The sequence below is a fragment of the Gadus morhua genome, chromosome 9 (genome assembly GCF_902167405.1).
Source record: "Gadus morhua chromosome 9, gadMor3.0, whole genome shotgun sequence".
Lineage (NCBI taxonomy): Eukaryota > Metazoa > Chordata > Actinopteri > Gadiformes > Gadidae > Gadus > Gadus morhua.
Genome location: NC_044056.1, coordinates 16,184,198 through 16,199,545, shown reverse-complemented (window position 1 = coordinate 16,199,545; position 15,348 = coordinate 16,184,198). Strand labels below are relative to the sequence as shown.

The following is a 15,348-nucleotide window of genomic DNA, read 5'->3' as shown; positions in this document are numbered from 1 at the left end:
ACACACACACACGCACACACACACAGACACACACGTACTTACACAAGCACACAAACACACACGCACACACACGACACGCACACACCTACACAAACAGCAATTACACAAACATGAGGGGGCCTTTTCAGACAGTTTTTTGTGTGATATTTTGATGTTTTGTACGAAATTATAGGCAAGGCAAGGCAACTTTATTTATGTAGCACTTTTCATACACAAGGCAGACTCAAAGTGCTTCACATATAAACATTGTCATACAATAAAATAAAATAATAGATAAGTAAAAGAAAAACATATGCAAAGAAATGGGTAAAATAGAAAAAGGCATTTTAGTATTAAAATAGAAAATAAAGGCAAAGTTAAAAAAGCTTTTTAGAAAGTGCAATGTATTTAAGATTTAGCAGAAAGCTATAGCAAACATAAAAGTCTTCAGTCTTGTGTTAAAGGTGCTCAGAGTTGGGGCAAGTCTTAAATCCTCTGGGAGTTTATTCCAGCTATTTGTTGCATAGTAACTAAATCCTGCTTTCCCATGTTTTGTGTTTACTCTGGGGATAATTAACAGATTGGTCTCAGAGGATCTTAGTGGTCTAGAAGGCTGATGTAGTGGAAGCATATCAGTTAAATATTTTGGGCCTAAACCATGTAGGGATTTATAGGTTAGCAACATGATTTTAAAATCAATTCTCTGACCTACAGGAAGCCAATGTAACGATTTCAGAATTGGTGTAATATGATACAATTTTTTGTCTTTGTTAGAACTCTAGCAGCAGCATTCTGAACAAGCTGAAGCTTCCTCAGAGTTTGTTTCGGGAGACCTGTAAGGAGACCATTGCAGTAATCAAGCTTACTAGTGATAAAGGCATGTACAAGTTTTTGTAAGTCTTCGGTGGACATGAGCCCTCTAAGTCTTGCTACATTTTAAAGGTGATAATATGCCGATTTTGTAACTGATTTGATGTGACTGTCAAAATGTAAATCTAAATCCATGATAACCCCTAGATTTCTGGCTTTGATTGAGGTTTTCAGGGACAGAGAGTGAAGGTGTTGGGTTACTTTAAGCCTTTCCGTTTTAGAACCAAATACGATTATCTCTGTTTTGTCCTCATTTAGTTGAAGGAAATTTCGGCACATCCATTCCTTCACTTGCTCAATGCACTGGCACAGCAGATCTATGGGCCGATAGTCATTTGGTGATAGCGATACATAGATTTGCGTGTCATCAGCATAGCAATGATGGTCAATATTGTTATTTTGCATGATTTGCCGTAGTGGGAGCATGTAGATGTTGAATAAAGAGGGTCCTAAGATCGAACCTTGTGGGACTCCACATGTCACGTTGGTTGATTCTGATACAAAGTCGCCAATGGAAACGAAGTAGTTCCTATTTTGTAGGTAGGACCGGAACCAATTTAAGACAGTGCCTGAAAGCCCCACCCAGTTTTCTAACCTTTCCAGAAGTAATGTATGGTCTACAGTGTCGAATGCAGCACTGAGGTCAAGTAGCATTAGTATTGAGGTTTTGCCAGAGTCTGTGTTAAGACGGATGTCGTTTACAACTTTAATAAGGGCGGTCTCAGTGCTGTGCAGGGGTCGAAATCCTGATTGGAAGGTGTCATAGCAACCAGTTGATGCCAGGGAGTGATTTAGTTGCTGGAGGACAACTTTCTCAATGATTTTACTTATGAAGGGTAGATTTGATATCGGTCTGTAGTTGTTAATAATAGAGGCATCTAGGCTCCGCTTTTTTAAAAGGGGTTTAATAACTGCAGTTTTCAAAGCTTTTGGGAAATTGCCTGACTGGAGAGAGTTGTTAACTATCTGCAATATGTCTACTGCTAGGCAGTCGAAAATATTCTTAAAGAGGTTGGTAGGTATAGTATCAAGGCAACAGGTGGATGGCTTTAGTTGAGTCACAGTTTCCACAAGATTTTGAGAGTCTATAACATTAAAGCATGCCATCCTTGCCACATAATTTTTGCCTGAACAGGGTGGTAGTCCAACATTTTTGTTTGACGTGGAGATATTGATGGCGCGTCTGATACCTTCAATTTTATCAATATAAAAAGCTGCAAACTCATTGCATTTCTGCGTGGAATGGAGATCAGGTGGAATTTCTGTTGGGGGGTTGGTCAGTCTGTCAACAGTTGCAAATAGGGTTTTTGCATTATGAGTGTTGGTTTTAATGATATTGGAGAAAAATGTTTCTCTAGCATTTTTTAAGTCTAAATTGTAGGCACGGAGGCTCTCTTTATAGATATCATGGTGAATATGAAGTTTTGTTTTACGCCAGATGCGTTCAACCTTCCTGCATTCCTTTTTCTGTGCTGTTACAGAAGCAGCTTTTCTCCAGGGTGCCTTTTGCTTTCCAGAAATCGTTTTAACCTTATAAGGTGCAATGACATCTATGACTTTCAAAATTTTCAAATTAAAGTTTTCTACAAGATCATCAGCAGAACATGGGTTTAGAGGTGGTAGCAAGGAGATGGCCTTTTTAAAAAGTACATTAGAATCTTCATTGATATACCGTTTTTTGACAGTGTTTGATTTTGTCTGTATGTCCGGAATAAAAGATATGTTAAAGAAAACACAAAAGTGGTCAGACAAGGAAGGATCAGTCACAGAGAGATCAGAAACATTGAGGCCCTTTGTGATAACCAGGTCTAGAGTGTGCCCCTTACAATGAGTAGCCTCTTTCACATGTTGAGACAGTTCAAATGTGTCCAAAATGGCAAAAAGTTTTTTTGCACACTTGTCATTCAAATCATCAGTATGAAAATTGAAGTCACCAGTTATAACTAGACAGTCAAATTCTGTGGAGATGCTAGACAATAATTCTGTGAAGTCATCGAAAAAATTTGCAGAATATGTGGGTGGCCTGTAAATAATTAATAGGAGAACTCTGGGGGAGCATTTCAATACAGCACTAAGGTATTCGAACGATGGAAAATCACCAAATAACATCTGTTTCCCCTGAAATACATTTTTAAATATAGCAGCAACCCCTCCACCTCTTTTTCCAGCTCTACATGCATCAAAAAAGTTATAGTTGGGAAGAGCTGTCTCTATCAGAACGGTTGCACTGTTAATTTGTTCCAGCCATGTTTCAGTTAAAAACATAAAATCCAGTTTAGAAGTTGTAATAAAATCATTAACTAAAAATGATTTGTTATTAAGAGACCTCACATTAAGTAGAGCCATCCTGATGGTGTTGTTTATAGGCTTTAAGGTTGTTTTTGGTTTGGACGCAATAGATATGAGATTTGCGAGGTTAGCAGTGTGTCTAAGTTTCCCTTTGTTTACTCTCTTAGTGGTTACAGCATGAATGCATATACTTACAGCATATACTTGAAAGTTACATTAGAAAATAAAATTTAGAGATTCCTTTCAGGGAGTGCATCTTGTTTATATCTTAATGTTAGACGTACCTTTTAATTAAAATACCAAAATAAAATAATTGCGAATCAATTCAAAGCAGTTCCTAGGGCATTTTTTAAATTTGTGACCAAGCTGGTCACAAACAAAGTTGCACATCAGAGCAGTAATTCCAAAACCAGGAATCCAGAATCTGTTGTTTCCCCATTATCAATTGCAGAGTATTTTTATTTATTTTTTCCTGAGGGTGCATTATCTGAGTGGAACCGCTCTGGTGTAATCATGAGGATACCATTGGTCTTGGACTGAGGGAGGGCAGTGTCTTGTATGTACATTTCTTTGATATCTGTTATAAATCCTGTGTCCTAAATGTCTCTACTGAGATGAATAAAGTATATCTTATCTTATCTTATCTTATCTTATAAAGTGCCCGAGAGGTTACTTTGTGACCCTAGTTTCTAGGTCTCTTCAGTGCTCAAACATAAGATGTCAAACAGAGAGGACCTGGCTGGTGAGCGCAACACCACACCTGGAAACATTCAAAACAGCAGGTACAATGATTCTGGCTCAAATTACAGTTTCGGAGACAGCAAACGTCAAACGAAAAAAACACATTTAAAATTGTGTGATCATGCCAACTTCGCAGCTATTTTTAGGCAAAATGATTTATCCATCAAATAGAGCTTCTGAAAAGCCTTCTCACAAGACAGTGTTTGGGGTGTCCCCTCATCTTCCTTCCACAGGGAAATTCCCTAAGGACTGGGAAGTTTCCAATACGGCAGCAAGTCACCTGGAGTTTATGAATTAATGAATATTAGAACAATAGAAACAGCTTCATGGCTCATTGGTTTTATTAACATATTTAGTTGCTAACATATTTGGCAACTTAAATACATAACTATATATCTCTATCTTTATTTACACTAATTCATTCCCTAATTATTCCTTGATTATTGGTTTAAGTAACTACGTTTTCTTTCTGCTTCACTTTTTCGGACTGCCGATGAGAATATTTCAAAGAATTCAGATAGTCTTGTATTGTAATTACTTAAATAATAATATTACACATTTACCCTCCACTTAAAATCACATTTTTTGTAGAAGTGATGATCAAATACTCAATCCAACATCCTTGATACCGCCTGAACCAAAACTAAGATTGAAACCGGGGGTTTCAATCTAAACGAGGGGTCGAGGGTTAAGGTGAAGTCACCAAAGCCTTGGTCAACGTGCATTTGGCAGTGATTTAAATTTAAAACTCACACAACATCAGCTGCAGCTTTATACATTTGTGCATGCGGACTGTGCAACCGTCTATCAGGGGTCACTTCTTCAAGATCCTACCGGATCTTGGCTACAATTTTTGTCACAAGCCCTTCAAGGACCTGGGTGCGCATGCGAGTGGTCTCCAGCACCTCCGCGTGGTTGGCCCTCTGCTTGCTGTCGTACTCTGTCACCACCATGTTGGTGATGAGTGAGAAGCCCAGGACACGCAGGCCACAGTGGCGGGCCACCACCACCTCCAGCGCTGTGCTCATTCCTATTGACACACACACAACACATATCAACATGAGGATACACTTGACGTGGATAATAGATGTAAGGTAAAAATAAATATGGTTTTGATTGTTTTGGTTTTATTTGTAACGGTTTTATTTTGTTGTTTTTGGCTTCCTGTAAGGAATGTGAGGTTGACATCACACTGTGTTGAAGGCTATGCAGAACGGACCCTGATTAGAAGCACTCTGCCTCTGTTCTGTTATATCTCACTAGATGGCGCCTGGCGGGATACATAACTTTCACGTAACACTTATTATAGTCTGCTCTTTAGATGTGTCAGGGCCCAGGTAGTGGGCTTCACTAGTGAATATAAGTGGACTCCCCATTCCCTGGTTAATACAGGAGCAGACCCATAATTGTTAAAAAACAACAACACCTGTGTAGACAACAGCATCTATTGTAATTACTATGCACATCAGAGTGACTACATTGATTTACTGCAGTGCAGGCTATATCTAAGAGTAAGGGTTGTGTGTGGTACTTCAAAGTTTAGATTGAAGGAGCCACTCACTGCATAATGTGTCCTTGAAGATGTCAAATCAAAGTACAACTTAATTAAATTCATATCATAAGTGAGATGAATGGAAGGAAGATGATGACAGTTGATGACAGCATGCCAGCGTATATGCCAATGTGGGAGAGTGTAAAGATTATGAAGGCCTTTTGTACTGAGCACTTCTGGGGTCTCGCTGAGAGCAACCAGCCAATGCAGAGCTCTGCAGGAACTAGATACATCCAAAGGCTTTTCTGTTTGCGTTCGCAGCGCCAGTACTAACGCTGAAGAGCAGTAAGCGGTTAGGACCATTTACATAATTACTGGCTTTACCTACACTACCGTCTTGACCAATAACTGTACACCTAAGCACTCAGGCTAGGAAGAACTAGGAACCTTTTAAAGGTTCATTTAAACACTATTATTAGAGTGAATTGCGCTGAGAATATCTGTTTTAATATGCCTGCCTCTGTATGAGACCCTTCTGATCTGAAACCACTCCTGGATCATTTCTGACCAATCAGGGCATCTCTTGCCTGATAGGTTCGGGAAAGCCATTGTGTGTGTCAATCACAGGTGTGTTAAATCAACACAGGGAGGAAGGGAAAGCTTTTTTGCTGGTTGAGTTTCAAAATGGGTTATCTGCTCACCCTAAACTTAATCGTACCTACAGCCGTTTAAAATTAAGCATGCTAAATAAAAACATAAATAACGTATACATATGATGCTATATAATAGCACTTCTTATTGCATAAATAATATATACTACATCAACATATATATCATACAATCTATTGTATATCGATTTGATAACCCTAACCCTTACTGCTGAGACAAGCTGCCACTCACCCACTGTGTCGGCTCCCAGGGTCCGCAGAGCCCTCCCCTCTGTGACACTCTCGTAGGTGGGGCCGCTCACCATGCAGTAGACCCCCTTCTGCATGAACTCCTCGATGCCCTGCTCCTCGGCCGTCTGCTGGGCCAAGGCGATCAGGTCAGGGTCGTAAGCGTCGGACATGCAGAGGAAGCGCTCACCAAACCTGGGGACAGAGAGCCCGCTTGATGAATGAAACAGGTCACGTGATTGGCTAGTGCTTTGGCCAATGTTTCAGGTGCTGTTTTATTTCCTGATTGCATACTGTTGGGTGTATGCATCTGAGGCATGAGAGCTATGACGTATGCTTCAAACAGCACATTTGAGAAACTACGTTCAAGATAAGGAAAATGCTAAAGGTAATGCAAAAAACAACAGACCAACCAACCAACATTACCAATTTCAACTGCTAGATCTATTTCCTAGGAAATACCCTGCAGAGTTAGAGAAGTTAGAGAAATAGTCTGAACTCTCGGCCACAATGACTGGATGGTGAAGCTAATACATGCAGACCACCTGGACGCACCTACACACTCATGCAGGCATTCAGGCATAAGCACGCACCTGCATGAATAATATTTTTAACCGTTTATTTATTAAGGGAAAATTCAAAATGGACTTTATTTCAAAAGATGTCTTATTAGAGAGAAGTAAGATGCATTCTGAACCTGTCTTCGTTGGGGCCACACAGAGGGTTGTTCCCCACCAGGCCCGGCAGGTTGATTTGGTCCTTGATCAGCATGATGTCGCCCACCTTGTAGCTGCTGTTGAGGCCCCCGGACGCGTTGGTCAGTATCAGCGTCTTCACGCCGAGCAGCGAGAACACACGCACGGGGTACGTCACCTGGAGGCACGCACACACAAACGCACACACACACACACGCATAAACCTTTCTATTGCTTTCACTTTGTATTTAATTTTATGATGTTAGGTTAATGTTTGCATTCGAACGGAATATCGAAAGTAATAAAAAGGTGGTGCCATGGACATAAAACATTCATCATGGCAAAATTTTATATCGATTTATACCACATCATAGCTTGTAAAAGCTATTTGGAACATAGTATCAGTTATCGCACATGATAAGTTAGGTGTGAGTAGAGTTAAGGTAGGTGCAAGGGTTTCATATTGTAAAGAGTTTATTTATTAATAAGTCACCTGTTTTAGGTCATAGCCTTCGTAGGTGTGGAAGCGCCCCTGCATGCAGACACACTGTTGGCCCTCAAGGGTCCCAAACACCAGTTGACCCTGATGGCCCATCACTGGAAGCACACACGGCACACACAAAGGCACACACACACACACACACACACAAGCACACATGCACACCACACACACATACACACACACAGACACACACAGACACACACACACACAAACACACACACACACACACACACACACACACACACACACACACACACACACACACACACACACACACACACACACACACACACACAAACATAATGCATCAGTGATGAAGCACACACACACACTTACACATACAGGAACACACACAAGTACATCTTGCAAAAAAGCTTATGCAAAATGGCATATGGCCAATTTAAAAGTACAGCTTGTGGTGTGAAGAAATTTAACAACTATTTACATAACAAGTGATTTAACACAATGAGTACAAACTTTATTCATCCGTTATGATGCACATACGCCCACACACATGGCGTACACAATCGAGCACCCAAACACACACACACGCGCACACACACACACACACACACACACACACACACACACACACACACACACACACACACACACACACACACACACACACACACACACACACACACACACACACACACACACACACACACACACAAACACAAAGAGCTCTCACCGGTGGTTTGGGGGAAGAGTGGGATGTCTTTGTAGGGGAAGACGACCTTGTTGTGCAGCAGCTCTGCCAGTCCGCCCAGCCCAGAGCCACAGATGATGGCCACTTTAGGACGCTGCGCTGTCTTGGATCGCAGCCAGTCGGCCGTAGCCTCATAGTCCTCGTAACTGTTTGGAGGTAATGATTAATATACTGATGATTTAATAACTGTAAATCATAGCCCCCCAAAATAACAAAGGGACTCAAAATGCAGGCCTGATGCAGTTTGCATCATGCCATTAACACATGGCTCTTTGGCAGCCCTTGTCTTAACTCTGTCAGCATGTGGCAAATAAAGTCCACACACAGACACACACACACTCACACACACACACATACACACGCACACACACACACACACACACACACACACACACACACACACACACACACACACACACACACACACACACACACACACACACACACACACACACACACACACACACCCACACGCAAACATACAGACAACCACAAGCACACACACACACACACACACACACACACACACACACACACACACACACACACACACACACACACACACACACACACACACACACACACACACACACACACACACACACACACACACACACACACACACATATTGTCCAACCTTTTATAAGTGATTCATAAATACATTGAACCCAACAAGGATAATAAAAAAACTGAATGAAATATAGATAAGATTAGATAGATTTAAAGGCTAGTATTGTTTGCCAAAGTCATAAATATACAGCACATTCAAAGATGAACGATCAATCATCATGGGGCAGAATGAGAATATGTAACCAAGTCCTGGAACCGTAGGGAATAAGGACAATACCAGGTTCGTTTATGAAAGACAATAAATATGTTATTCAGCAGTAGAATTGCAAACCCAGTTCAGAACTACAAAATATTTCTAGACACAAAGCCGATACGTTATGGGGCTGGCCACGGAGCTGTCCATGGTGCTCGGTGTATCGCCGCGCTTCAGTGAGTCCATTGGATTAACAGCGACCCCATCTCTTCATTTCATTGGTTGACATGGAAGGGACCGTTTGGAATTCAAATGGATGGGAAGGGGAAAGCATGCAGTACCCTCATATACAATTGAGATGGTTTCGCTGCCCTTGTTGAGTTTATTGCCTTTAGGGCAGTCTTTCTCTTTCTCTTTAAATCGAGCCCACATTCTCACGTAGGTGAAATGACAATGTAAAAAGGCATATTGAGGTTTATTTGAATTCAAAAATAGATACTATTTTTTTTTGGAGTATTGCTCCGTGGACAGTGCAAAATCTAACAACAGATCAAAACATAAGGGTTCATCCCATGATAGATCAACGCAATATAAGGCAAATAATAATAATAATAAATGAAATTTATATAGCGCTTAATATGGTACTCTAAGACGCTTTACATATTGCCCTATCAAAACTATGTAAGACAGACTAGGAATAAAAGAAAAACAGAGGTTAAACATGAAGAATAAGGTGGGAGTAGTATCAAATAGTATCACTGTGTTACAATGAAGTATAACGTAGGCTGAGTTCTGCATCGATTTGTTGGGGCCATACAGTTCAGTGAATATTATTGGAACTCAGCGTTTAACAAGCTACTAGGGCAAACATTAAAGAAAAAATAGATGTAGCCTATTCTCTTCCATGCAGCCTGTTGCTATAAGCTACCATTTACATCCTACCTGCACCGATTGGACGCGGGCGACGTGTTTTCCATATCTGATGATCAATGGGATGGTTTTACAGATGCGACGAGTAGGATGGGTTGAGGGAATTTGAAAGCCGGATAGAGTTTGCAAGCAATGAGCTGGTTAATGAGACTGAGCAGGGATCACGCTGTAGGTTAAGTCAAGCGGGCTTGGAGCTATGACAGGGGGCGGAGACGGTCTAAATGTCCAAATCACATGTGGAACAGAAAGAGAAACCCAATGCCTCAAGCGCTGCTCGGCGGACCCCAGGTGCGAGAGCGGGTCGAAACAACAGGCAGGATATTGTTGAAATGCGAGTGATGGGAGCGAGAGAGAGGGAGGGAACACTCTTCATAAAAACGAAAATTGTTTTTATAGAATACTTTGTTGTATTTGTTTATTATTTAAACTGCTTTGGCAATGTATATATTTCCAAATCCAATAAAAAAGCTCGTTTGAATTGCGGAAAAGCAACTCAACTTAACTGAAACTGAACTGGACAACTGAATAAAGTAATGTTACCATTGCTTCATCCAATTAAGAATGTGGCAGGCCTACAAGGACTACCGATATTTGTGTAGTTTAATCGCAAAATTACAGATTATAAGGCTGTTAATTGCCAAGGTCGTGACCAATGAGAAACCGTTTTGTTAGCGGTAGCCGAGGTAACTGTTGCCACGGCAACCAATCACAAACCGTTTCGCTGAATGGTGCTGAATGAGAATCTGAGTTTGGCAGAAAAGAAAGTAAACGAACTTCTTTAAAAGTGGTATGGCTTGATAATTAATTGGTGATTGTTAATTAGAAATGATTGTAGTAGCTCTAGGTTTGGGAAATAACATTGAACCTACGTTCCTCTGCTCATCGTTCGTTACCAAGGACCTTCTGCGTTTTGTTGGTTAGCCTTTATTGCTCCATATAACCGTGCCTGCATAGTATGTTATGCTGTGTACTATGTTCAAAATGTTTACTTTAATTCATGCATAGCTTGGATTTCTCTCCAGATGGCAAACTACATTATTGCAGGACCAGCTCCTTCCAAGGAAATTGGCCCAAAGAAAAAAATGACTTTTCCTTGGAATCACAAACTTGTGGTCAAAGAAGACAGAGCAAGAAGGGTAAGTAAGACAAAAGGGCACCTGGAAAAATGTGCTTTAGGTCTGACATTAGGAGGCTTACTTGTGGACACTGCTAGAGGGATTGATATTAAAATGGACTAACCAGATTTCCACAACATTGGCAGAGTTAGGAATTGCTGTACATCCCCACTGCCCATCTGTTAACTAGTTAACCCAACCCTGACCTAGAACTTGCGTCACCAATAACCAATCAAAATATCAGTGTATGACATTCATTTGTGGGTAAAAGCGGATTAATAGCAGAGCTCCTATTTGTTCAAACTAAAACCTATTTCTATTGGCTGTCAATGTTATGTAACGTTTCATTGTTATGCTTAACTTCTAATACTCAATTACACCCTAAATCAAACCAAATGGTATTTTAAGAACACAAAGAAGAACAGTGCAAAGAAGTAAAGCACAAAGACAATATTTCAGCTGTAAGGATAGTTATTTGGTGCATTAGAATACTCATGTTTTAAATGTTCCAAACCTAGCCTTATATCACTTCAATAAATGTGTAATATGTACCAAACATATGATTTGTTTTCGCTGAACAGAAGTGTACATTTTGACGATTGACGATAAAATACATTTGAGGGATTGTATATTTCTTAATAACGTTATGAGAATGTATTCCATCGCTCAAACAATAATACCAGCCTGTTACCACCGCCTTTCATAACCCTGGGAAAAATGAATGTTAAAAAATATTAACGCTTTGTTGAACAACATAGCAATTCCTCTAACAGTTATAATGATTGGTGAGAGTGAGAAGTCTCAAACGAAGGGATGAAGAAGAATATATTAATTCCTAGACAGTTAATATGTTTCACCTTGTCCTGTTTTCAATCCCTCTCCCTAGCAGAGCCCTGTCTCTGCCACTGTTCTCGAGGAGTTTATCAAACAGTTCAAATGGTTTCACCTTCAACCTGTTCTCATTCCCCTCCCTGCTAGACTGTCACTGAACTTGAGGAGTTGAATGAATCAGTAAAACTACAGATCCCCAAAGACCGACATTTCTGTGTGCTAATCTTCCCCAGGTATCAGACCCCGGCAATGTTCAAGCTAGAGAGGGCGAGGGCGGTTTGTGATTGTCCGTTTCTTTGTCTAGAGGAGCCCCAATAAAAGTCACCTAGGTGGAGTGCGGCGGCCACCTAGGTGACGTATAGCAATGGACCTTGTTACACTGGCGCCCAGAGAGGGGCCTCTCCACACCCAGAAAGGTCACAGGGTGGGGACTTTGAAGCCGGTATATCAGGTGTTTCCCTTTACCTTTCAGGAATTAAGTTTGTATTTATACAAATCTATCTATTTAGAGTCCGTCCTTGAAATATGTTAAATTGAGTTGAATGTTTTTTGCGGCTTTGCACTGATGAATGCCAAACCACATGAATTAATCCAGGTGATTTCAAAGTCAGGATTATGAAGATGTAGACTCTTTAGCAGGAAAGAATGTCAACATTATCTTAACGAAGACAATGTGCTGACAGCAGCTAATATTATACATAGTATTAATATGTGTAGGTATTTTGCATCAAAGTATTTTGCATGGAATATATGAATATGTGCTTTTGACATCAGCATTTAGCTGTAGTGTGTTTATCATGCATCTTACTGCCTTTCATCTGTGACATAAAACAATGCAATCTGATGCTCTGGAAAACAACGCAAGCACATTCATTTTATTAGAAGGCATGTGGAGAAAAATGGCAAAATGAAACAATGTCCTATGATTTAAAAATCAATTCTTTTTTTTTATCATATCGAGCACACCTGAGTATATGTTGATGACGTATTAACCTGACATTGTATCAGCCTAGTGTTGTAGAACAAGGGTTCAGTCACAATGCCATGGAATTTTTCTTGCAGCAGTTCCAAAATGACTGCTCAATGAATGGAGAATAGATCAATTTGAAGGTGCAACAACAATACAACTAATATTGTCATTGTTTTTTACATACAGGTCACTCCATCGGTGTATACCCAAGAGATGTTGCAAACCACAGAGGAGCGCCTGGCCAGTACTCAGGAGATGCAGCCGCCCCGAATCCTGGAGCTGCTGGACATGGGCGATCATGAAGTGAGGAATTTTTAACTTTCCTTTCACCCTTCCTTCCCTAAAAAGCATGGGGGAAAAAATCCAGGGCGCTCCAAGGTTCGTGCTGATAGGTGTTGTTGTTGCACTGCAAACCATTGCCACTAATGAGCTGACAGGTGACATGTGGCTAGTGAAGATTGTACACTTAATGATGCTATTAAAAAAAACAGTATAGTACTTTATTTAAGCCAGAGCAGGCGGCACAGCACAGTCCTTTCAAGCTCCCACTGTAGAAAGTAGTATGAAGATCAGAAATTGCCATCCTTGCTGCCATTTGCACACTTGAAGGAGCACATGCATGACAACTTTCATCTCCAGAAACGGAACTCCCTGGAGATTCTCAATGTCAGTGGTTGTTATCGTTTTTGTTAGATTTCGACAGGCTGTCTTCCTCTCTCCGAAAATCAACACTGATGTAAAATATATATAATTGCCCTTCCCTGGTAAATGTTTAAGACTAGATATCAGGGTTTGTCCTACATAGAGTAATGTTTGGCACCCCCAAAGACGTCTTAGCCGGTGACAAAGGGAAATCACTAGTATCAAAATGTATTAAAGAATTGAGAACATAAATAGCAAATCAGCACCTCTCCGAATGGATTTAATAGCAACTTATCATCATATAATTGTTGAAGAATATAAACTGAAAAACAAGGTCTTTGACTTGAAGCAGTCAACTCCCCTCTCATCCTGACCGGGTACTCTGGGGCCCACCGGGACAAACCCTGATGGGCTGTCAAAAAACCCTAAAAGTTAAGTAGATACATTTGAGAAAAAGATCACATGAATAATAGACACAGGCTCCCCAACATGTCCATTCAACACACTGCATCCACATGCTTAAGTCTAATGCTGGGCCCAAACAATTTACATATAATACACACTACATCAAAGACTAGAGTCTTAATCTAAAATACAAATAAATTCTATAGGACACACTACAAAATACAAGCATGTCCTATAGGCCGCAAGGCCTTTTTCAAATAAAATACCTCACCCTAGCTTCCACTCAGACTTTAACGCAAAGTATTTTTCTAAATGATGGTCTTATTTAAAAATATATTGATAAAATACAATGTTGAAGTTTAAGTTTAATGTTCAGAAAAAAAATAAAATATGTTGGGTTCAAAACTCCTTTAAACCAAAAGCATTATCTCGTTCTATGAAGGAAATGGATGAAAATTATCAAAAATCGGCTGTGTCTTCACTGGCAATGGCAGCTGTCATGCAAAAAGAGATTGTCCGCCAACTGTTTGTATCCTCCAGTTTATCTACGTCTACATATGCTTTTATAATTTTTAGGCAATCATAATTTAGAAATCCAAATATATTACATGGTAGTGAAACCTAACTTCATCATAGGCAATAGTATTGCTAGTAATTAACATGATTAATGGATGGGTTGTATGTAGAAAATAGAAATTAATACACAGAGTATGTGTATTTTACTTTGCCAAATGGCGACCCAATAAATAAGGGGTCCCAATTTTGGGTTGTGACCCGTGGTCAGGGAAAGGCTGCCCTAGATTATAAACAATGCACTCCCTTTTACCAGTTATGTATCTTTAAAGTTGTTTACGACTTTAAAGTTGTAAACATGAACTGCATATTTTACCACTCAATGTGCAGAGCCCAGACACACCCCTCCATAGCAACACACTCCATCACCCCCCTAGGGAGCTCCAGCCTAGATGTATGATGATAGATAAACATACCAGTTGCTACAGTCCACTAGGTAGGCTGTTAGACTGATCTACCAGCCTCGCTGGTGGTAACCTTCAAGAAAAGTTGTGTTTAAAACGTAGCCTTTATGCATTGATCGTCGGCTGGAAAGGTGAAGTGCCTATATGTTTCTGTGTTCCTGTAGTTATCCTCGGTGGACTTGGAGCGGGCTCTTTTCCAGCCATACCCATCTGAAGTGGTCTTCCAGAACTTTGCCCCAACGCAGACCTACAAGCTGCCCCTACTCCTCCGCAACATTGACAAGGCATTGGCTTTTGTTTGTGTGTGTGTGTGTGTGTGTGTGTGTGTGTGTGTGTGTGTGTGTGTGTGTGTGTGTGTGTGTGTGTGTGTGTGTGTGTGTGTGTGCGTGCGTGTCCCCCCCCTCCCCCCAAGGTGGAGATCTGGACCGTGTAATACAATCACACAGCAATGAACTCTATTGGTTTCACTTGTTTGAACACAAAATAATAATAAAAAAAAAAGACTTGTTTAAATACACATTATGGGGAAGGGAGTTTGA

At 40.5% G+C, this 15,348-nt stretch overlaps 2 protein-coding genes across 2 annotated transcripts in view; one reads left to right on the top strand and one right to left on the bottom strand.

Moving 5' to 3' along the window:
• Positions 1-3,565: 3,565 nt before the first annotated feature.
• pnp6 (purine nucleoside phosphorylase 6) lies at positions 3,566-10,136 on the bottom strand. Its single transcript, XM_030366887.1, has 6 exons — positions 9,882-10,136; positions 8,159-8,322; positions 7,456-7,559; positions 6,965-7,140; positions 6,272-6,462; positions 3,566-4,909 (listed from the first exon to the last, which is right to left on the bottom strand). The coding sequence occupies exons 1-6, from the start codon at positions 9,914-9,916 to the stop codon at positions 4,710-4,712; spliced, it is 870 nt and encodes a 289-aa protein (XP_030222747.1). The 5' UTR covers positions 9,917-10,136; the 3' UTR covers positions 3,566-4,709.
• A 448-nt stretch (positions 10,137-10,584) lies between these two features.
• Positions 10,585-15,348, top strand: part of hydin (HYDIN axonemal central pair apparatus protein) — a 75,047-nt gene continuing 70,283 nt past the window's right edge. The window contains exons 1-4 of the mRNA XM_030366114.1: positions 10,585-10,656; positions 10,892-11,005; positions 12,972-13,088; positions 14,974-15,093. Coding sequence (XP_030221974.1) covers positions 10,892-11,005; positions 12,972-13,088; positions 14,974-15,093 — 351 coding nt within the window. The 5' untranslated portion in view covers positions 10,585-10,656. The remainder of the gene's footprint in view (positions 10,657-10,891; positions 11,006-12,971; positions 13,089-14,973; positions 15,094-15,348) is intronic.